Source organism: Sturnira hondurensis, unplaced genomic scaffold (assembly GCF_014824575.4).
Source record: "Sturnira hondurensis isolate 20B ecotype Veracruz unplaced genomic scaffold, ASM1482457v3 Scaffold0005279, whole genome shotgun sequence".
Lineage (NCBI taxonomy): Eukaryota > Metazoa > Chordata > Mammalia > Chiroptera > Phyllostomidae > Sturnira > Sturnira hondurensis.
The window spans coordinates 14271158-14293767 of NW_028077910.1; the positions used below are offsets into that span (position 1 = coordinate 14271158).

The 22610-nt window shown below is 50.1% G+C and overlaps 1 protein-coding gene across 1 annotated transcript in view; it reads left to right on the forward strand.

The window, feature by feature from the left end:
* The first annotated feature begins 7397 nt into the window (after window positions 1-7397).
* LOC118987453 (uncharacterized) overlaps window positions 7398-22610 on the forward strand; it is a 37135-nt gene continuing 21922 nt past the window's right edge. The window contains exons 1-4 of the mRNA XM_037046642.1: window positions 7398-7625; window positions 16757-16788; window positions 18950-18994; window positions 22411-22452. Of these exons, the coding sequence (XP_036902537.1) occupies window positions 7594-7625; window positions 16757-16788; window positions 18950-18994; window positions 22411-22452 (151 nt within the window). The 5' untranslated portion in view covers window positions 7398-7593. The remainder of the gene's footprint in view (window positions 7626-16756; window positions 16789-18949; window positions 18995-22410; window positions 22453-22610) is intronic.

Sequence of the window (22610 nt, forward strand, 5' to 3'; positions counted from 1 at the left end):
TAAAGTAAAAAGATGTAGTAATCCTTTCTCCATGGCTTTAGCTGAGTATTAGTTTCCTTGGGCTGGCTTTGCCAAAGACATTTGACCTTGAGACCTCACCCAATTAAAAACCCTGTTGATCAGTCTTGATGTAACATCCAATACAAAAAGAGAACCAGTTAATAACAGATGATAAAAGAACCACAGGGCACGATCTACTGTTACAAGAGATAGAGGAAACTATTGTGTCTTTCTAGAGAAATGAAAGGGACTCATTATCTGAGAAACCCAAAATAAACATTGACTTTGGAGAACAGTAAACCTGAATTCTGGGTCTTATCACTGTCCTGGTCCTTACCTGCCTTTGTACCTCCTGGAACTGGGGTAGGACATTGTAAAAGAACTTATAAAGTATTAAGATAAATGACAAATAACTGAAATGGTTGTCCTTGGAGTTCTTCAAACTGGTTCAAAAGAAACATTTAAGATTTTCTCAGTTACTTTCTGCACACGACTCTGAACCAGGAAATAATTTTAGTTTGATCAGTTCCTCCTATATGGATTTCTGGGCATTGCTCCCATGCTCATTGGAGTGTGTCTCACCACGGACGAGGTCAACCATTAACTTGGCCTGGCAGCTTTTCACCACACCCCAGAGAGGGAAAGGGGGTTGCAGGTCTGGGACCCACAGGTTCACGGTGGGTCATTCAATTCAGTTAGGAGCAGATTTCAGGAGCGTTATTAGAGTGATACCTTTTATTGGAAGAACACATTGCAGCTTTCGAGTTACTTGTACATTAGGGAGCTCACTTGGCCGTGGTGACCGGGTTACTGAATGAGAAGTTTGAAAATGTGTGGTCTCAGCACTCTCACGCAAGTCACGCTGTGCCTGTCTTTCCCCAACTGTAAGAAATTTTCTCTATCACACAGAGTTGTCCTGTGGCTCAAGTGAAAACATAGATATGCAAGGGAATGCTCTGCAAACTGTAAAGCTTTGTGTAAATAGAAACCAGCATTTAAAATAACATTGAAGACGAGGAAACAGAGACCGTGAGACGCTCATGGACTTGTTAGAGGTAAGAATGGGCAGCAAGTGGCAGAGTTGGGCTCCAGCATTCTCCCAGAAAGGAGTTGGTAGGGAGTGGAGGTCTGTCATTTTCTTTAATACACATTTTTTTTTAAGCTGGAGACAGAGACGAGGGGTGGGGAGGGATGCAGGTTTGCTGAGTGCCTGCTCTGTGTTGGCACGCCTGTCCTGGAGGAGCTCACCGGACGGGGAGACTGATCAAGCAGATCAGTCCCGGCAGTGTGGAGTGAGGAGCACAGCAGGCTCACCCCGTACACAGCAGGCTCTGGGCCGTCAGGGGGGAGAACAACCGGGTCGGAGTGGGGGTGCAGTAAGGAAATCTGCAGGGGAGGGGGGAAGACAGAGGTGGGAGAGGTCCGTCATTCTCTCTGACCACCGACAGCTGAGCCCTGCTCTTGCCTGTTTTCAAGGCTTCCCCTTCCTCCTTTCCCCTTCGGAGACGCATCCCTCCTCTCATTGCTTACACCCATTATTTAAACTGGAAATTCTACTCCCTTTCCTGGCTTCCCCTAAGCTGGGGGGCATGGGCTGTGACCTGTATCTACAACCTCCTGTATCCACCTCTTGCCTTTGAAGCAAGAGAAATGATAGCAACAGGGGAGTGGGAGGAGGAGAAGGGGGGAGAAGGCACAGAAAATAGCATAGATGGTAGGTAGAAAATAGATAGGGGGAGGGCAAGAATAGTAGGGGAAATATAGAATCTTAAGAACTTGAGACACGTGGTTATAAACTAAGGGGGGGGAGAATGGTGGGGGAGGGAGTGTGCGGGTGGAGGGGATTGAAGGGGGGGAATAGAACAACTGTAATGGTATAATCAATAAAATATATATATTTTAAAAAAAGAGAAATGGAGGGTCTGGGCACCGCTCCCTCCCACACCCCCACTCCAGTGGCAAAGTGAGCCGCCTGGTGTTGCAGGTCCTAACGGCCCCTCTGGCCTTCTGTCCCAAATCTGGCTTCCTGGCCCTCCTGGAGAGTCTGTGACCCCCCCCCCCCTCGNCCCCCCCCCCCCCCCCCCCCCGCTCTCTTTTAAACCAGTGCCTCTCAATTGTAAGGTGCAGATGAATGACCAGGAGGTTGTGTTAAAATGTAGATTGGGACCGAGTAGGCCTAGGTGGGCCTGTGAGCCTGCATTTCTAACAGGCTCCCAGGCCGTCCCTAGTGCTGTCCACCCACGATTACAATGGAGGTGTGAGGGTATAGGGGACAGGAATGCTAACTTCCCGGCTAAATTTAACTTTCGGGAATCCCTTCCTCATCACACTCCTTGTCTCTTGAAGTAAATGAAGAGGTAAAGTCAAGCTAGAGAAAGACAGAAGTAGAGCAGTCCTCCAAAGACATAGTAACATTTGTCTCCCATAAAAGCCTAAAGACTAGCATCTCAGTCACCTTGGGCTGCGATAACAAAATACCGTAGCCTGATAGTCAGGAAGGCGGAAGCTCCAGAGGTGCCCCAGGGCTGAGATAAAGGACATCGATACAGGACAGAGATCCTGTCCTAAGACCTGTTGTTCCCAATTCTGGCAAAACACTGAATCATGGTGACTCATGAATGCACCTGTGCAGAAGATGCTAGGTGACGCCTGCTTCGTTATAGTCGCATTATAATAACATTGTGCCACCCCCTTCTCCAGTGGCCAGTCCGGGAAGACCATGGGAGACCACGTGCGCAGTAGCTTTAAAGTAATACAACTACTTGTACATGCTCAATAAAAGCCTGCCAAAACTAGTCAGGAAGGATCTGCCCTATAAGAATAGAATCCCTCCAGCTCCTGCAGTCAATCTCTCAGCTCAGAGTTGTCCTGCTCCCATGTTCTGTGGAGTGTACTGTCGCTTAATAATTCTGCTCTCTCTGCTATAAACTTGGTGTGTTCCGTTCAGTTCTTTGCCCGCGATCACCAAGAACCTGGTTACCTGTGCCCACTTGTGACAGTTTACTCAACAAGCATTTATTCCTCACAGTTCTGGAGGGTGGGAACTCTAGTTGCTGCTGGCAGAGTCCGTTCTGGGTGAGGGCCCTCCTCCTCGGTAGCAGAGGGCCACCGCTGTCTCACTCCTCCCGTGGCGGGAGGGAGTTCTGGGGCCTGGTTCTTTTCTTATAAGGACATTAACCACATTTGGGGGGCCTCATCTGACCTCCGGTGAAACCTAGTCACCTCCCAAAGGCCCCATCTCCTAATACCGTCACAGCAGGGGTCAGGGCTTTAACATAAGAATTTTGGAGAGACATAAACCTTCAGATACTCACAATGACAAAAAGATTTTTCTAGGTAAGTGACTTCGCTTCACTGCCGGGAGCCTGTCAGTCGTGAGCACGGGTCACTGTTGTCAGCGGCAGTGTGTTTCACTGTTATGTACGTAGGCCACCATGAGTTCTACTGGCAGCAGATGGGGGCAACCCTCCTCTTTCTGGGTCGGAGCTGGAAGACCACTCGTTTTGTCATTTACAGAAGCAGATACACAACAAGCCCTAGCGTGGCTTGAAAATACAGGACACTAAAAACTGAATGCCCCTGTTCTAGAAAATGAGCCAAATGCACGGTCCAAGGTAGTTCAGAACCAGAGTGTATATGAAATAGCCCTTAGGAAGGAAACCAAGAGTTGCTTGAGCGCATAATTAAAGATGTCCACGGGCTAATATCAGCTTCCAAACAACTGCTTAAGTGTTGACTTCTTGAAATTTAGAATTTCAAGTTTTAAAACTCTAAAAATAGAGTTTTAAAAAATCCTCACCTGAGGAGGATATGTTGATTGATTTGAGAGAGAGAGAGAAACACTGATCGGTAGCCTCCTGCATGCGCCTCTACCAGGGAGTGAACCCGAAACCGAGGTATGTGCCCTGATGGGGGATCAAACACCACGAAGTTTTCTGGTGTGCAGACGATGTTCCACCCAATGGAGACACCTGGCCAGGGCCATGTCCTATCATTTTGAGGCAAACACACAGAAACAAAGTCTTCTACAATGTATAGAAAAGCACACAGAAAGTGGCCTGGAAGGGGCTTGCCCAACTGAGTCAAGTTACCCCGGGAAAGGATTACACAACCAGCACAGCACACAAATACAAGCATGGGCCCCCCCCCCCAGCAGGTGTCCCCAAGAACGAGCCCCACGTGGGCCTCAGAGAGGGGAGACTGCCATCTTCATAGACTGAACCAAGTGTGTTGGGCAAAAGAGTAAACAAATATATTTAAATAAAAAGAGGTGGAGATGGAAAAACATTCACTTTATTCCAATGCCCTTCTTCCCCATTCCAGTGATTTCTTGGCCTCCACTCTCAGGCAGAGAGGCCAAATCTAAAAAGGAAAACAAAGGACAGATATAGAAGTTAGTTCTTGGCCAGGTCTTCCTGATCATTTGTGGGACCCTGGGCTAGAGTACATACAGATGTCCATATATATATATGTAGTATGTCTAAATTTTTAAAAACTGTACATCAAGCTAACATAGTGTTAATTGAGATATATGTTGTCCATCTGCTTTGACAAATATTCCTATAAAGTGATGGGAAGAGACAGGTTAAGCTTGAGTTCTGAGAGTCCAACGACAGTGTGAAGCTGCATCAGGAGAGCTGGCCCTGGGTCTGCAGGGCACCCTCCTGCTGTTCTTTAATGTAATGGTATTTATTGCTGCTGGCTGTGTCCTCACGGAAGGGGCCGTGTGCACACGTGTGGACCACTCAGCTCCCACCTACTAGCTCCAGCCACATCCCTTGAAACAGCTGCCCCTTGGTCTCATCTTGGTCTGGTATGCTCCAGTGGTGTGTTCTGACCTTGGAAAGTTGAACTTGGAGAAAGGCCAATGCTGGCCCTGGAAATGGGCTCGGAACCACTTGGACAGAGAATTTGGGGTCTCGTTCCTGAGTTTGGTCTAAAAGTGGGGTGCTGGTGGACAGAGGCTCTGGAAAGGCACATACTTTGGGCCTCAGTGACTCCTTACCCTATGGGAGGTGTGGCTGGTGAAGGGCCATGGTAGAGCTCTCTGAAGCCAGGGCCCCAGGGCTGGGCTGCCTCCTCCACTGGTCTAAGCTATTCTGGGTTCGGGTGAGTTCTGTGCTCAGGTCCTGATGAGTTAAGACATTTCAAGGGTCATTTTGACTACACTATATGTAGTCCCCAAGTCAGTGAATTAGCCTCATTCTTCCCACTTTGTATTTGTATTAAATATTTAAAAATGTGAGCAGGGCAGTGAGTGTCAAGGTTTTCTCTTCTATGGGAAATGCCCAGGACTGGGACAGAGAATGACGGATGGAACCACATCCACCCCTGTCAGCTCATCGTCTCATTTCCTTGGAACAGCAAGGAGAATTGGCAACACTGGGTAAATTGTTCTTTCTTCCTATTTTGCACAGTAGGGTTGAATTTATACAAGTTAAAAGTATAAATGATGTGATCCACTGCACTAACTGTAGTACCTTGTTTCCAGTTTGTATATTTATTTATTGTTGCATAACAAATTATCCTCAAATTTAGCAGCTTAAAACAGCAAACAGTTGTTATTTCACAGTTGATGTGTGCCAGGAATCTGGACGTGGCTTAGCTGGGTGTTTGCTGCCCAAGGTCTTTTGTGAGGTGGCGGCCAAGCTGTCCATCAAGGCTGAAGTCATCCAGACTCTACTGGGGTGAGAGACCCATTTCAAGTCCACTTTACAGTTGTTTTCAGGTTTTAGTTCTTATAGCCTGTTGGATCAACAGCCTCAGTTCTTTGTAGGTCTCAGGCCTTCTGGAAGTCAAAGGAGAATTTAAGGAAGGAGAGAATGGTCAAGTGAGTCAGTGGCATATGGAAAAGGGCACCTCAGTCTAGCAGCTGCAAGCTCACTGGAGAGTGGGGAGTGGGTGGGGAAGCATGTCGCAAAATTGATTGAGAAGCGAATGGGAGGGAGGAGAAGGAAGACAGGGCCAGTAGATCCCAAACCAGGGTCTGCAACAGGTGCTGGGGTGACCCACCTGGGGAGCTTATAAAAAATATTCAGTTCCTTAGAGTTAATAACACTGTATTGTATATTTGAAAGTTGCTGACAGGGTAGATCTTAAAAGTTCTCATTACAAGAAAAGAAAATATTGCAACTGTGGTGTTGAATATTAACCAGACTCATTGTGGTGACCATTTCACAATCTATAGATATATTGTCATTACACTGTACCCCCCCAAACTGTTATATGTCAACTATATCTCAAATTTTAAAATATCAGTTGCTAGGACACCCCACATTTTTTTTCAAGGAGACTGAAGTTGAGGAAAGTTAAATTACTTGCTCAAATTCCTAGAGCCAGGATAGGGCAGAGCTGGGGTCGGAATTGGGGCTCATCTGGACAGGTAAAGTTGCCTTGAGTAAGGGGCAGGCTAGCCTGGCTCCCCACAAACCCATGTGGACATGGCTCTCCACTGAGAGCAGGGTGGCCCTACACAGACAAGTAAACAATCGTGCTGAAAAATCGGTTGAAAAACTGTACCATGAGGGTCACCAACAGTCTAAGTAGAGGTTCTGGCACTTTTCTGCACATTGATGTCACCTGGGATTTTTATTTTATTTTATTTTTTAGAGAGGAGGGAAGGTAGGGAGACAGGGGAGAAACATCAATGTGTAGTTGTCTCTCCCACGCCCCCAACTGGGGACCTGGCTCGCAGCCCAGGCACGTGCTGGAACTGGGAATCTAACCCGAGGCCTTCCGATTTAAAGCCAGACTCTCAATCCACTGAGCTACATCAGCCAGGGCACCTGGGATTTATAAAATTACCCATGCCTGCGTCCCACTCCACTGATTACATTGGTCTGGGACAACACTGGTCCGGGATAACATTCCAGGCATCCCAATTAAAAAAGAAAAAGAACTCTCTGGGTTACTTAATTTGCAGCAAATTTTGGGAACCACTGGTTTGATTCATCCATCTTTACATTTTGGGGAGGGGGGATCACACAACTCTTGAACCCCGTGAGGGCTGTTGTCCCTCATTCTACGCATTTGCTTTTAGATACAAAATCTGGCATAGAATTTCAAGGGGTTTGCAGATTCTAAGAAGAGAATCTGGGAACCCCTATGGAGCGGGTGTTTGTGGTCCTCAGCAAAAATCCCCAGATACAGGAGTATCCAACTCCAATCAGTGTGACGGAAGCGCCCTGTCCCCTCCAGAATGGCACTGGCCCTTCTCCTTCACAGAAGCCTCGGCGTTAGTGTCACCCAGCGGAGTTCCCACAGGCGATGGTTCTGACTCGCAGCCGCAGCGCGGCGGTAGCGTGTGACCGTGCACGCGCCGGCCTCCAGCGAGCTTGCGTTTCCGTTAAGGGAGCCAGGGCCGCCTCAGGCTGCGGCTGCAGAAGCGCGCCCAGCGCCCCACCCGCCCAGTCCCCTCCCCCGGCAGCTCTCGCTCGCCTCCCGCTCGCTGGGCTTCCCCTTTCCCACCCCCGGCTGCGTCGGCCGCCTCCGGGTGCGCAGAGCAGCGCTCCACACGCGAGCCCCTCCTGCAGCCGAGCCGAGCGTGGCGAGCGCCGGGGGTGCGTGGTCCTCCCTCCCAGCCGCCGAGCAAGCATGAGCCGCGGTGCGGTGGCCCCGGAGAGCAGGTGAGAGCAGCCGCAGGGCTGCGGGGCGCGGGAGGGTGGTCGGAAGGAGAAAGGGCAGAGCGGGGTGAGGGGGTGGGGCGCAGCTGGGCCCAGTATCGCCGCGCGCGGAAGCTTTTCTGTAGCACCCGGACACCGGGCTCTGCTCCTGCCGTTGACCATGTGGGGCTAGGGGCTCCACTGCCGCCTCGCATCCCAGCTCCCGGCCCTCAAACAAAGAGCCCTTCGACGGCGGCACCTGCACCGCGTGCGGTACAGAGCACAGGAAGAAGATGCGCCCCCTGCCCGGATACGACCCCTTCCTTATCTACGGCCCAGGGTTCGGCGGTCGCACCGGGGTAGGGTAGGCGGCTCCGGGGTCGCGCGCAGGTGCCCGCGCGGGAGGCGGCAGCGCGCGGCGCAGAGGGGCGGGGGTCCGGCCGGAAGGCGGGGCCTGCGGGCGGCGCTGCGGTCCCTGCCGCCGCTGCTTTCCTCTTTCGTACCGCCCTGTCGCGCGGCCTCGGCCGCAGGTGAGCGCGATTTATTCACATCCTGGTGCGGGCGCGGGTGAGGTGGGGGGGGGGGGACGGAGGGGGGTCGCACTGCGGTACCTCCTTCGCCCCCTGTGGTGGAATCGCGCCCTTCCCGCCTTTGTGGGTGACTTCCCTCCGGAGGCCCGGCTTCTGTCGTCCTCATTTGCTCCCAGCGCTTGGGTTTCAGGTCTCCTGAGTCCCTGCGCCCTCTGTACCTGGAGGAGGACGTGGACCCGGACCAGGTGCTCACCGTTGGCACTTTGGTCTCCGACTTTTAAATAGTTTGAGTGGAGGGCAGGATTAGTTCCTGAATGTCTCCCTTTGCCCGAGTGAAGGTCTCCCCCTTTCCTGTCAGCCCCTCACCTCCCAAGTGGCACTAACACAATGTCTTCCCTACAGAACTTTTTGCTTGAAGGATTTCTGCTATTACTGTAAAAGTGCCTCTATCTTCAGTGCCCCACAGAACTTTAAAAGCAGCTTTTACATGAGAATGTGTATTAGGAACTATTTTGGGAAAGCTCTAACAGTGTTGTGGGCTGTCCTGTCCCCCAGAGGTACCCACTGTCCTCCGCAAAAGCAGGCTTTTACCATTGGAAGTGGTGTTTCAGCAAAAGACACGTGGTGCATGGTTTGTAAAAGATACCCTTTCAGTAATATTGCAGTAAGTGCTGGGAGGAAGTGCTCCCAAAACAAATGCTCAGCAAAGATTCTCATTCTTTAGAGAATTTACTTTTGGGACAGTCACAAATTGCCAAACAAAAGTTTCTACAGAAACAACTAGAGGAAGAAGAGAGTGCCAGGGTTGACAGTTTCCCACTTCAGTTATTGGTAGATCATTAAACATTTGGCCCAGCCTCTCTCGGGGTGGAGGAAGCTTTTTTTTTCTTGTTTTTTTTTTTTTTCTTAAAACACTGTTAAAATCAGGAAGACAGACTATAAATGTCTTTTTCCCCCCTTGCTGTTAGGAGCATGAATAAAACCACACTGGAACATGAACTGAGTTTACTTTGAACATCACTCTTCTGAGAGGGGTCACTTAACAGTAAGGCTTGTGAATTGTTGTTAAAGAGAACTTCTCTAAACTTTTTCCTTAAAAAATGATAGAGACAGGAAGTGTGAATTGAAAGACAGCATGTGTAATCAGCACAGCTATTTACACAAACACATAATGAAACCCTCCAGGCGTCTCAGAATAACCAGCCCTTCTAGTATTCCTCCTAGGAGGTGGACCCTCCCCACCGCTTTCCATCAATGCTTGTTAGTTCGCCGTCTCATCTTCTGGCCTTGGCAGGGAGAACGTTTCCAATGTGCAGTAATTGTAAAGGGCCCTCCGGATGTTTGCTACTGTCGCTTGTAATTTTTGGTAGCTGCACAATATACCACTCTGACTAGCCATTCCCACATTTTATAGCCAGTTTAGCTGTTATTATAGATTTCTTAAGTATTGAGGACTAGAGACTCTATGTTATTTCTAACTACCTAGCATATCTGGTCATTTATTTGCCTAATGAACTTTTTTTTTTAGTGCAAACTATATATATGCCAGACAATGTGTTGGATGCTGGGGATATGTGATCTTTGGCTGCACACATACACTCACACTCACAGTCGTATGAAGCAGAGCTGTGCAATAACACTTAATTCAGTTGTATATCAAACGTTGGCTCAGGGAGGAAAGTAGGGAAGGGATCCTTCTACGGGCTGGATAGAAATTCTCCCCATCCCCCACCCCTCAGCCACCACCCTCTGCCAATGCAGCCCTAGCCCAGGTGAGCTCTCCTTGCCATCCCTGGGGACTTAGGATTCTTTCTTTTCCCATATTGTTCTCCTTCTCTTCCTCTCCTTGTCCTCACTGCTGGGAACGTTCCTGCTGCTTCCCTCTTCCCTGGCAGCCTCGTTCCAGCCCTTTTCCTTCCTGACCACACTTCCCTTTGGAGTGCATTGTGCAGAGCTCTCATGGACAGTTGCAGGAAGGAAGACGGGAGTAAGCCTAAAACTGCCCCCTCTGATTCCTGCCGACCCACTGCCGCCCTTTAGGCCTATCTATCCCCAGTGCAGTCAGCCTTTCGAGCCTTGCCCCGCTACCACTAGGGGTACCCTCCAGAACCATGGCCCACAAAACTGAAGCCCTCATACTTTTCCCTTCCCAAGATGCTGAAAACCCTTCGTGTGTGTGTGTGTGTGTGTGTATACAAATCATACAGAAAACACAAATGTCTTAAGTTTACAACCTAATGAATTGTCACAAAGTGAACACATCTATGTAACCACCACCCAGGTTGAGAAATAGAACACGGCACCCTAGAAGTACCCCTCCTCTTCCTTTTACTATCGTATCCCTCCTCCCCAAAGGAACCAGATATTTGTTTTGCTTGCTTGCTTATCAACTTTATCCAAATAGAGTCACACAGTATATATCCCTTTGTGTCTGGCTTCTTTTGTGCAACATTATGTGTGCGGGAGCGACACGTGGTTGTGTGCAGCAGTCCTGTTCTCATGGCCTGTGGTGTTCCATTATGTGACTGTACCATTGTATTCAGCGATTCTATTACTGATGAGCAGGGTAGCTTTTTCCAGCTTTTGCCTTTTACAAATAATGATGCAATGAATCCTTTAGCCTTTTTGAACTCAGAAAGCTCCCTTGAAAAAAGGTGTGACTGAAAAAAAGGAGAAAGAGGAGCAGGTGGAGGAGCCAGCCAGGAGAGCCAGGCCTGTGGATTTCCCGTCTTGGCCGGACCTGAGTACCTTCCGAAGCATCAACAGCTGTGCTCTCCCTTCAGGGAACGAGACGTAGAAGAAAAAAGCCATAGGATGGTGTCTGTCATGGGCGAGTTGGTTGGAAGTGGTGATCTTTGGGGTGTTTAGAAAAGAAACTGGCTGACGATGGAAAACCAGCCTGGCTCAGGAAGTGTCCCCTAAGGAGATTGATGGCTGGCAGCTCAGGGTGCCTACCGCTCTCCAGCCTGCTCCTCCTGCTCCCTCCCTTCCCCTGGTTAGTCCCCAGTCTGCCCCAGGACCTGGTCCCAGAGGTTCAGTCATGAGGAAGTCTTTCCATCCTGGCCAGCATGGAGGTGGCCCTGTTGTTGGCTTCCAGAGTGTGATTCTGAGTGAAGGCCGTTTCCCTGAAGTGTGTTTTAGAGTTACCTTGCCTCCTGAGAGGGATTGCTCATCTAAGCTACTTCTTGAACAGAGTAGACTGGCATGTAGGGAGAGTGAGGCTTTCTTTAGGAAAATGCCTGGGCCTTTGGGACTCACAGAGTCACTGTCTGAACCTGCAGATTGCCAGGGGGTCACACAGGGTCAGGCAGTCCCCGTGTGTCTCTATGTATGATGTTGAAAACCTCAGATTCTGGGTCCTGGGACCCTGGGCCACTGACTTCCGTTCCTGCTCTCAAGTGTCAGTTATTCCGGAGACTGTTCAGCAGACTGAGGGGTTGCCGTCAGCGTGGTCACACAGTCAGGGGTTTCTCCACTTCCTGTCCCTCCGCATCTCCTGCCTGCCCCCTCCCCCCAACCGCTCCTCTTTCCTTCTGTTCCTATGTCTTGAGTAGGTCTTCCTGCCTCAGACAGGATTCCACTCCTGTCCTCCTGCCCCCACCCCCAGCAATTCTTCCTGCTCGTTCTCTGTGGCTCAGCTTAAATGTCACTTTCCTTCCCCAATTCCTCAATCGTAACCAAGTTCTCTTGTCCTCTCTCAAAGCACTTTCTATTTCAGATGTAGGAAGAGTCCTCCCCATCAGGCTGACAGTGTCTCTGGAGGCTTCTTGAAGGCACAGACCCAGTCTCTTTGTTCACCGGTGCCTGGCACACAGTCCATACGTGTCCGTTGGACTGTGATAAATGATAACGTGAATAAATGATAATGTGAAGCAAGAGGCTGAGATGCGTTTTAGGATTGCCTCTGTTTATAATGTGCTGTGCAACCTTGGGTATTTATTCACTTAACCTCTCCTAGAGTCCCATCACCGCTCCATGAAATAATTAGCTAGATTTGGAAGATCCCCTGTAGGTTTCAAGTTTTCCTGACCTGGCCCTGTTTGGGGTGGGGACGCTCTGAAAACGCAGGATGGCCTTGGCATCGCAGTTTAACTGACCTCGTAGTCAGTGACATGCTCATTGCTCCCGGTTCAGCGTAGCCTGTTCCGAGCTAATACTGTAGCTTACTTTTGTTTTGGTTTTTTTGCTTTTCCTGCATCATATACATTTATTTTCTGATTTGTCTTCCATTAGTGTGCCTCTTGGGGACAAGGTTCGTGTGTCATATGTTTTATATGCCCCTCCACTTAGAGTAGCACCTGTTATGTGGTGAATAGTTAGGTGTTTGTTAATTTGAGTTTATGAAAGAGGTCTGCGTTATAGAGAATATTATTTCGTTGACATTGTGCTCCAGGAAGTGTAGCTACTAGGTGGTTACACAGATTAACTAGTTTGTGACTAATATAAATGGACTCTTTTTCACTTTCTTTAACTCATTTATGGCTTACTTCCTAGAGGACGTATAGAGGCTAAAAGAAGTAAAATACTGCTTGGTTTAATCCAGGTGAAAAGTTAGGTAAAGGAGGGTTTGGGGCTTCTAATGATTCAGTTATGCCCGATAACTTTCTGTGAGTCACTGAGATGTAACTCTAGCTGAGAATGACCTCCACAGGCAGTCAGAGCCTCAGGGAGAGAGCCTGGTGAGTGTCTGGCTCTTATAAAACGTACTGGCAAAAGCTTGGGCATTGCAATGAGGTAGGCTGGCATTTTTGGATTCGTTCCCCCAAGATTTTGGGTCCTTACTTCCTCACCTGTAAAGCGGGGATGACATTGGTTCATTGGTTCATTGGTTCATTGGTTCACATTGGTTCAGAAAGGTTGTTGTGATGAGCTGATTGGTAGAAGCCAAGCCCTTGGCTTAGTTTCAGGCACACAGTAAACATTAAGTGAATACTGGCTACGATCATATTACGGTTTTGTTTTTACTTTGGGCATTGTTAAAAATCTTTTCCTGGAGCATTATGACTTACTGCGCCAGATTTGAGTGAACTCATTCGGACACCTACTCCCAGCCTGTCCAGGCTGCACAAAGGTAGGCCTTGGCGCTGAGACGGGAGAAAAGACTCCCTCAGAGATCAGAATGTCCGAATTGCAGTTCGAGCTCCCTGCTTCTCCAGCCGTGTGGGTTCGGCCAGCTGATTTCACAGCTCTGAGCCTGGGTGTCTGCGTCTGCGCGTGGGGATGGCAGCACTTGCCCTGCATTCTTGGCAGCTATGGGGAGGAGCTGGAGCACCCAGTGGGTGTGGAAGCCCTGACATGCTGTGTCTACACACGGGTTTGGTTTTGCTCTAGGTTTCATTTCGCTGCAGCCATGACTTAATCCCAGCCATGACTTTTTTGTTTTACTCATTTGCACCTATTTTAATATAATCTACATTTTTTTCAACAAACGTGCAATAAATACCCTCATTTAATATTAACCCCTTGAAGTCTTGAGTTTAGTCTTGAAATCCTATTGTAGTTCAGAGGTTTTACTGCGCCAGGGTGCAGGGTCCCCTCCTCCCCTACCTCCTACTGGGGGGAAGGAATGGTGGGGAAGGAAGCTGGTAGGTGCAGAGTTACTCCTAGTAATAATGACTGGATCCCAATCAAAATGGAGGAGTTTTAAAGGCTATTAAGTAAATGTCCTCGCCTACTGATCTCTAGGCTCTAAATTACACTGTGAGCATTTGGAACAGGTGCTCTCTCTCCAGGGTCGCCGTGGCTTTCCTAGTAACAATCCACCTGGGAAAAGGAGAAAGGCAGAGAACGCAGGGAACTGGCGTCATGGCATGGCAAGGGCCTGTGGGCCCTGTGGGCCCTGTGGGTCCTGAGGGGTCTGCTTCCTCCACCTGCCCGCACGAGGGAGCAGGGAGGCTGCCTCGTGGGTGGGCTTCTCCGCATCTGGTCCGAGCCCACCCCCCTTAACTGCCAGGTGTTTTGCGTGGAGAGCTGGCCGTCTACCTCGCAGCCTCACTAATCTTGTTTTGTACACCACTTACTGTCATCTACTTCATGGAGAAAATAAACGTTTTGTACAGAGGTTTCTGGGCTTTAGCAGAAGGTCTGGTATCTGAGCAGGTGTGTACATGTCTGGAAGTGGAGATAAGCAGCTGCAGAAAGAGGATTATGAAAGTGCCAGTTCAGAGAAAAATGCCCTTTTGTCACTGGGGACGTGGCAGTGGGTTTTAAGCAGACACATTTTGTAAATTGTGGCTAATTCTCAATCCATGTTCTCATAATTGTACAGTTGAATGGCATAGTAACTGCACTATAGAAGCTACAAGTCCAGAGGAAAAGACATGTAACGGTTGGTTTGTTCTTTTATGCATTTCATCGGGAACCGTATTTTACCCTTTTTTAGTTTCTCGAAGCATTTCCCAATTTCAGGTTCTCTGACACTCTCTGCCCATTTGAATAGGAGCTCAGGATTAAAAAACAAGGATTTAGGTCTGAAAATGAGAAGACATGTATTTCCTAAGATCATGAAACTTGGGAAATCCCATATACCTGGAAGGTTTACCAGTATAGTATCTTGAGTCAGAGGAGGCTTACAACTCTGGGGGTTCCCTACTAATGGAGGTGAAGAATGGAAAGAGCAAGCACTTTGCACTTTTTGCTGTTTTCTTCCTCAGTTTATTTTTTACTAAACTGAGGAAGAAATTGGGATTTGGGGGTGAAGTGGTGGGGAGTGAGGGAAGACGTGGTACCAGGCAAGGGTGTGGACTTTGAAGTCATAATGGTTTAGGGTCAAGTGCATCCTTTTTTGATTTATTAGCTGTGTGACCTTGAGGAGCTTAGTTAACCTCTCTGAGCCTCAGTCACTGCATTTGCAATAGCCTTCATAGGCTTATTGAGGTGATTAAAATGCTAAAGTAAAGCTTTTCAACCCTGTAAATGCAGGTAACATCATTGTTGTTTTCTTCCTGTCTTTTCATTTATCCATCAAAGACTTGTGATTTGGTGGGCCCAGAAAAACTATTTTTAGTGGGCATCCGGTAATAGACTCCTAGTGGTCCTCAGACCACATCTTCAGAAATGCTGTTCCTAAAGGGTGAGTAGGATTCAGGCGTCGGAGGGGAGGGCAGGGCAGGGCGGGGCTGTCACTTATGTGCGCACACAACTCCAGGGGTACCCCGGTATCATAGCCTATGTCCACGGGGCACCCGATGTTGGGGTGCTGACCTGCAAGGCTGCAGGCAGTGACCTTGGGAGCTTTGCAGAGAGTAGTATGTGTGTGTGAGTGTGTGTGTGTGTGTGTGAGATAGGCAGGGTGTGCTTGGGACACCGAAGCTCTCTGCTTCTGAGGGAGCAGGCAGGGTGGAGGTCCTCGCACGCCGTGCCAAGGCACTTAGGGCTTAGCCAGGAAGCAGTGCGGAGCCACCGAAGGGCAGACAGAGCCATGATTAAACCGGGCCGATGGTCACATGAGGGGTGTGCTGAGAGAGAGAGAGTGCGGGCAGGTACGCTAAGTGGGAGAAAGTGGGACTCAACCAGCGAGGTGAGAGCCAACGGGAGAGGGAGAAGGAAACAGGCAGGAGAGAGAGCACTTGAACTGAGGCAGGCACAGTGCATGCTGAGAGGGGACAGATATGAGAGGCGTGCAGCGGGAGGCTCGGTGACCCCTGGTCTCAGGCCCCTGGAACTCAGAGAAGAGACCTGAGAAGGAGGTGAAGGTCTGGGATCTGAAGCCTTGGTGAGAAGGCAAGCACCACGGCACCACGGCAGCAGGGAGCAGTAAGAGGAGGGTGCCTAATGTGATTTTGGGTCAAGTCAGTCCCCAGGAGGGAGATGGAGTGCGGGGAGGGAGGGGAGGCCCTTGAGACAGGGCGGTGGGAGCAGACCCAGTGAGAGGGGCCTGGAAGCCACAGAGGAGCCTGGAGGGCAGGAAGAGGTCACAGGCACATTGGGTCTGCTGGGCAGGCGTCACTGGCTCCTCCAGCTGAGTGGTTTCGGTCACACGGGAAAGCAGAGGGCAGACAGATGGCTTTGAGTCTAGGCGAGAACGGAAAGGGGGAATGTGGGACGCAGTTCTCTGGGAGCCTGGCTGGAGAAGGGCAGAGAGGGTTCAGGCAGGGGCGAGAATGGCATACGGGCCGGGGAGGGACCTCTTGGTTAAATGGGAGCTCTCTGAGCCCCTCATTTCTCCGGCGTGCTGATGCTGAGGGGAGAGGCCAGAGAAGCAGAGTGAGTAGGCCTGGGAGAGGGGGGGACCCGGGAGAGGCTCTCAGAGGGAGCCAGGTGGAGGGGCTGGAGGCCCGTGCAGGACGGGTGGTCAGGACTGTCTTCTGGGAGACAGGACCCGGGACGGCTGATGGCTGGGCAGGGACATGCAGTTCGGAGACCCGGGATCATGTGCTGGCGGCTCCTGGGGGTGTACCAGGACTAGGGGTTCAGGGGCACACTCGATAAGCTCCCCAAATCTGTGTGGTTTGCATGCAGGCCATGGACACTGAGGCGGGACAGGAAGAGCATTGAGGGGTGGGGGAGTTCTTTGGTCTGCAGCGTTTCTGGAGAAACAATGCAATGATTATTTTGAAGGTTTCCATGATTATTGTGTATAAAATTAGTATCAGCTTCTAAAATTGATTTTCTTTTCTTGTCTAGTGATGATCACATTGCCTCTTCAGGAGAAAAAGGTATGGTACTCAAGTCAATGCTTTTGAAAAACTCTGTGAAACATTTGCAGTTTAGAAAATGATTTCTTCACTAATTTAACTTACTGGTTGCAATTGCTTTGTTACGGTCATGCATTCACTGACTTATACAATGTATTAAAATAATCAGTAGGTTAGGGTGACGGGATATGACACCTTTTTAGACTTTTAAGATGATTTTTCAACAGATATTTTAAAAGATGACATGTAAAGAATTTGGGCCTTTGTAACTTTTCACAACTTGATAATAGAATGCAAATGCTCTTATATCTCATTCCTTTTAAACTCCGAGTCTAATGTTTTTAACTTTATTTCAAAGTAATGATGTAAGTTTAGTGAAGTGTTGTTATCAACTGAATTCTATAAATTTTCCATGCATACAAACTAGGTGTTACCTTTAATACCTGAGTGTGATCATCAGTTGTATACACTTCCTGAAAATAGCAATGCACTTCTCTCCCTGAGTCTGGGCCAGATAAAAACTCTCTTGTGACAGAAACAAATTGGGCCCGCACTTGGGTCTGGAGGTGGGCCCCTGAGGGTTGAGTCCTTTTTTTGCCTGGACCTGCTCGTTTGGAAAGTATAAACCATGTGTGGGGCCGTATTTCTTTCTCTGGCCCTTTCTCTCTGCTCTATGCCACGTGGCTGAGATCCATTGTGGAGACCACTGGTTCTGGAGACCACTGGTTCTGGAGACCACTGGTTCTGGAGACCAAGTGGTTCTGAGACCACTGTAGGCGGCACTCTGTGTCATCCCTCGCTCCGCTTTCGGCCCTGTTCTGTCTGCCTGAGCTGCCTCTCTGTTCCCTCTTTCACTTCTAGGGCTTGTTTCAGCTCAGCCAGACTCACGAGCTAGTCCTGGAGCCCTCGTCTTCAGAGATCAGTCTTGATTTCTCTCTTGGACCAGGAAAATACTGGCCTAATTTCGTCTTGTATCGTGATTTCTTGTAGTGATTTGTCTGCTGCACAGCTGCTCCTTGCCCTCACGACTGCAGTAACCCATAAGCTGTTTTCTGGGGCATGGATCTCCTCCTAATTTCTGCAGAGTGCCCCTCACACAGTTGTAGGCACCAAGTCACTGTTTATAAAGTGGAGGGGACAGTAGCCTCTGCCTGAGCCAGGAGCAGGGAGTCAGGCCGTCACAAAGCCTCTGTCACTCACCAGCCCGGTGGGATGGATGTTCCAGCTGCAAGGGAAACGGAAGACTGGTAGGCCCTGGTCCTTGGGGCAGCCTCGTTGAGCGTGGCGTAGACAGAGGCATGGGGTGTGGTGACTAAGGGGCAGTCCCTTCCCTGCACGGAGATGTTCTCCCTCTAGTTACCACGGGAGGTAACTTCTGCAGCCCCGTCTTCGCCTTCATCTGTGGCAGCTTCATTCCCGTGCCCACTTACCCTGGCCTAGACTCTCTCCCCTTCAGACCCGGGTCTCTGTGGTGGCAGCTCAGTGTGAGGCCCTCTGGAGTCTAATCCACCCTGAACCTCAGAGCCCGCCAGTAGCCACCAACATCGGGGACCACCGAGACCCACTCCAGCTGAAGCTCTTACGACACCTGCATGTTCATGTTGTTCCCTGTCAGAGCACTGTCAGGGCTGCCAGTTCCTCCTGGTTGCATTCCAGGCCTCCCCTGGTCTGGGCTCAGCGAGTCCTGCCAGCTGCAGAGTCCTGGCTGCAGCCCTTTGTGTTTGCCTGGGGCTGGAAGCTCCGTTGTCTGCCCTTCAGTTATCAGGTCTGGAAACCTGGTGCTTTTTTTTCTTTCTGGTGTCAAGTTAGGCAATTGCCAGGGATGTTTTTAGGGCGCTGCTGAGCTGATCAAAGAAACAGTACAGCTAATTTGGCACAAAATTCAGACTTTACCAAGTAACCAACCTAATGTAAATCTACATCTCAAGCTCGTCAGCTTTCTGTTCTCCCTCTGCTGGAAAAGGCTTAAGGTTTCTTGGTCTAAATCTTACTTTCCCCTGAGACTAGGGCATCATTTGCATCAGTTCGACATGCAAGGCTGCATGTTAAGAGGTGATTTAATTTATAGCAGAGGGTGCTTCTACTGTTGTTGGTTTAGTGGCTTTTACCGAAAAACAACATAATGTTTTATTTTATGCTTGTTTTTATACTCTTAAACATTTCTTTCTTTCTCAACATTTAGATTGCCCTAGCTCCAGCCCAGATACTTCAAAGGACTCTAAATCAGGTAAAGGGTATGATTAATGTTGGTAAATGCCCCAGTGAAATTTTTTTAAAGATTTTATTTATTTATCTTTAGAGGGGAAGGGAAGGAGAGAGGGAGAGAAGTATCAATGTATGGTTGTCACTCATGTGTCCCCCACTGGGAACTGGCCTGCAACCCAGGCATGTGCCCTGACTGGGAATCGAACCGCGATTGTGTGGTTCACGGGCCCACGCTCAGTCCACTGAGCTATGCCAGCCAGGGCCCCAGTGATATTTTTATAAAATAACCAATTCATAGCATGATAAATTAAAGTTTATTTTTCTGATTCTCTGCAAACAATCTGAGTAAAAGGTAGGGACTTATGTCTTTCTATTTGAAAGAGCTGACTAAATTTTAAAGTTTTATGATTACCTATTCTCATGAAATTAATCACTTTGAAGCTATACTTAGTGAAACTGAGAATTTATCTGGTGAGGCAGTTAGGTCATTTTTAGACTGGCCACTCTGACCTAGTACAGTGTCCTCTGTGAGCCCAGCTGGGTGGTAGACACTTGGCTGGGGTAGCCTGGGGGGCTTCCCAGAGGAGGTGGTGAGTTGGGATCGCAGGGCGGAAGCATGGAGGAGTTGCCTTAATTCAGGAGACTCGAAGCTGCAGGGGCCCTGAAGTGGGGAGTGTACAACACCGCTTCCAGAGTCTGAAGCGGGTGAGCTGACTGGGACCAGCGACAAAGGCTCTGCCTCCAGAGCCGTCCCTTGCATGCGCACAGGAAGGCTCGAGTGGTCTGGGGTAACGGGGGCCAGTGCCGGTCACAGAGGTTTAGGAATGAGTGTGACCTATTCGTGAAAATAGCTAAACACGCGCCGGTGGTGTGCCAGGCCCTAGGCTGGCCACTCTTCACAGGTGGGTCCCGTGGAGCCCTGCAGGTGGGATCTGGGGAAAGGTTTCCAGGCAGCGGGAAGGCATCTCTGCGGGCATGAAGGAAGGGGTGGCAGTCGTCCATCCAGGGTATGAGTTTGGGAAGAGGGGCGGGACTAAGATGGGTTGATTCCTTAGTCACGTCTCAGCCTGAAAAGAATCAGGGTTCTCAACTCTGCTGGAATCATCAGGGGCCTCACATACATTGGAATGGTTACATACATTATGTACATTGGGTTCATCGAATCATCATACATTGGAATCATCAGGGGCCTCACATACATTGGAATGGTTACATACATTACATACATTGGGTTCATCGAATCATCATACATTGGAATCATCAGGGGGCCTTAAAAAACACTGCTGTGTAGGCCTCACCCGAGACCAGCTAAATCAGAGTCCTCGGAGGAAGGACTGAGCCCCAGGCACGGGTGTGTTTAGAGGGCTCCCCGGGTGATTCCAACGTGCAGCCAAGGCGGAGACCGCCGCCCTGTGCTGCCAGCCCCGGGGCACAGGGCCATCCCCTTGCTTTCCCACCTCGGTCCCCACAGTGACTGCCTCCCTTCCTCTCAGGCGTCTGCTCGCCCTCTCCCCCCACGTCCCACCAGTCTGCACCTCCTGGGGGTGGCACTGCCTCAGTGATGATAAGCATGCGTGTAAGTGTAACCACATGGTTAAGAATCGGAAGCTTGGGTCAGACTGCCTGAGTGGAAGTGCTCGCTCCAGACGTCCTGGGGGAGGGGGGCGACTGCCGTGGTCTTGCGTGAACTGGCTCCAGCCTGTCTCATCGGGCAGTTCTGAGCATGAATGTGTGCCTGTATGCAAAGTGCTGCCACAACTCCATGTGGAATATATAGATACATATGTAACATGAGTGAATACACGTAAACGATTAAATATATGTACAGTGCCTGGCACATGGTGAACACTCTAAAGGAGCTTCAATTAGCTGCTCTTAGTATTGTCCTCATGACTCTTGCATCTTCTCATTCCTCCGTGTACCTGTTGCCAGGCCTCGGTTTGGTTGTGCGTGGTTCTGGGTATCGAGGGAAGATTGGAGAATAAGGCCGATGGCTTTCCATGTCTTTGCTCATTGAGTCCTGATCCCGGGGAGGGTGGGGCTGTGTGGGGAGGACTCATCCACCTGTTCTGGACTGTGACCATCGGTCCCTCTCCAAGAGATGACACCAGGCGTGGGGGCAAAGGAGACACTACTGCCGCCTACCCCTGACAGCCTGCAGCTCCACCCCGTGCCTTCCCTCCTGTGTGTCACCCCTTCTGGAGCTCCATTTCCTTACTGGGTAGGCCAGGAGAGGCCCAGGGTGCCCCCCGGAGGGGGAGGCTGACTCATAGCTTTGGGGGTAGGGCTCTCAATGGAAAGGGGGGCGTTGTGGGGCCAGAGGCCTTGGTAGTTGGGGGNCTGCTCTTAGTATTGTCCTCAAGACTCTTGCATCTTCTCATTCCTCCGTGTACCTGTTGCCAGGCCTCGGTTTGGTTGTGCGTGGTTCTGGGTATCGAGGGAAGATTGGAGAATAAGGCCGATGGCTTTCCATGTCTTTGCTCATTGAGTCCTGATCCCGGGGAGGGTGGGGCTGTGTGGGGAGGACTCATCCACCTGTTCTGGACTGTGACCATCGGTCCCTCTCCAAGAGATGACACCAGGCGTGGGGGCAAAGGAGACACTACTGCCGCCTACCCCTGACAACCTGCAGCTCCACCCCGTGCCTTCCCTCCTGTGTGTCACCCCTTCTGGAGCTCCATTTCCTTACTGGGTAGGCCAGGAGAGGCCCAGGGTGCCCCCCCGGAGGGGGAGGCTGACTCATAGCTTTGGGGGTAGGGCTGTCAATGGAAAGGGGGGCGTTGTGGGGCCAGAGGCCTTGGTAGTTGGGGGTGGGAGGCGGAGAGGAGCCTGGAGGCGAGTGGAGGGCACTCAGGGTGGTAGGAGGAGAGCCCGGACCAGCTCCCCTGGGAGGGAGGCCTGGGGTGGGCGGGCCTTTGGGGACAGCAGGGGAGGCAGTCCAAACTGGCTGTCTGATCGCAGTGGGAGGAGCTGCTGCTGCGTTGGGGGTGAGGGAGGCGGAGGGCGCATTCTTGGGAACCACTCTTTTCAGTGGTAGCTGAGCAGCGTGGACCGATTGTGTCCTGTGCATCAGCGAAGTGGCATCCATACTCCAGGAGACTGCACTGTTGTGTCACTGAACTTGTGCCCAGGAACCTCATCCCAGTGCAGGGGCAAGATGGGAAGCAGTCCGGGCAGGTCAGGGCCGGGTGGGATTCGGGTGACACCCATGTAAACTGGCTGCAGGCAGAACGTGAGCTATGATCACATTTAAATGTTTCTTTTATCCATTTCCAAAGAAGAATAAGCCCCCTTTTATGTGAACCAGACTAGTTTTGGCCTCAAGAGTTGGCCATATGAAGAAATTAGTTGGGTTTTAGATCTGTTTTATAATACGTCCAATTAAAGCAGCTCCTCCTTTTTCCTCGCCGTGTACTTGACCAGCATGTTTCTATTCAGGGGACGACAGCAGTTCTGAGAGCAGTGCTGAAAGTGACTCTGGTAAGTAGTCTGTGCGTCTGTTTCTTTCATTCAAGCAAGACATGTAAACCTTGATTCTTACTGTAAAGTAACGCACACACCACGTATTACTTGAGGATGTGTTAATTTCTAGCATGGTTGTGTAAAGTACCGAAAAAGCACTTACATGGGAATTAATT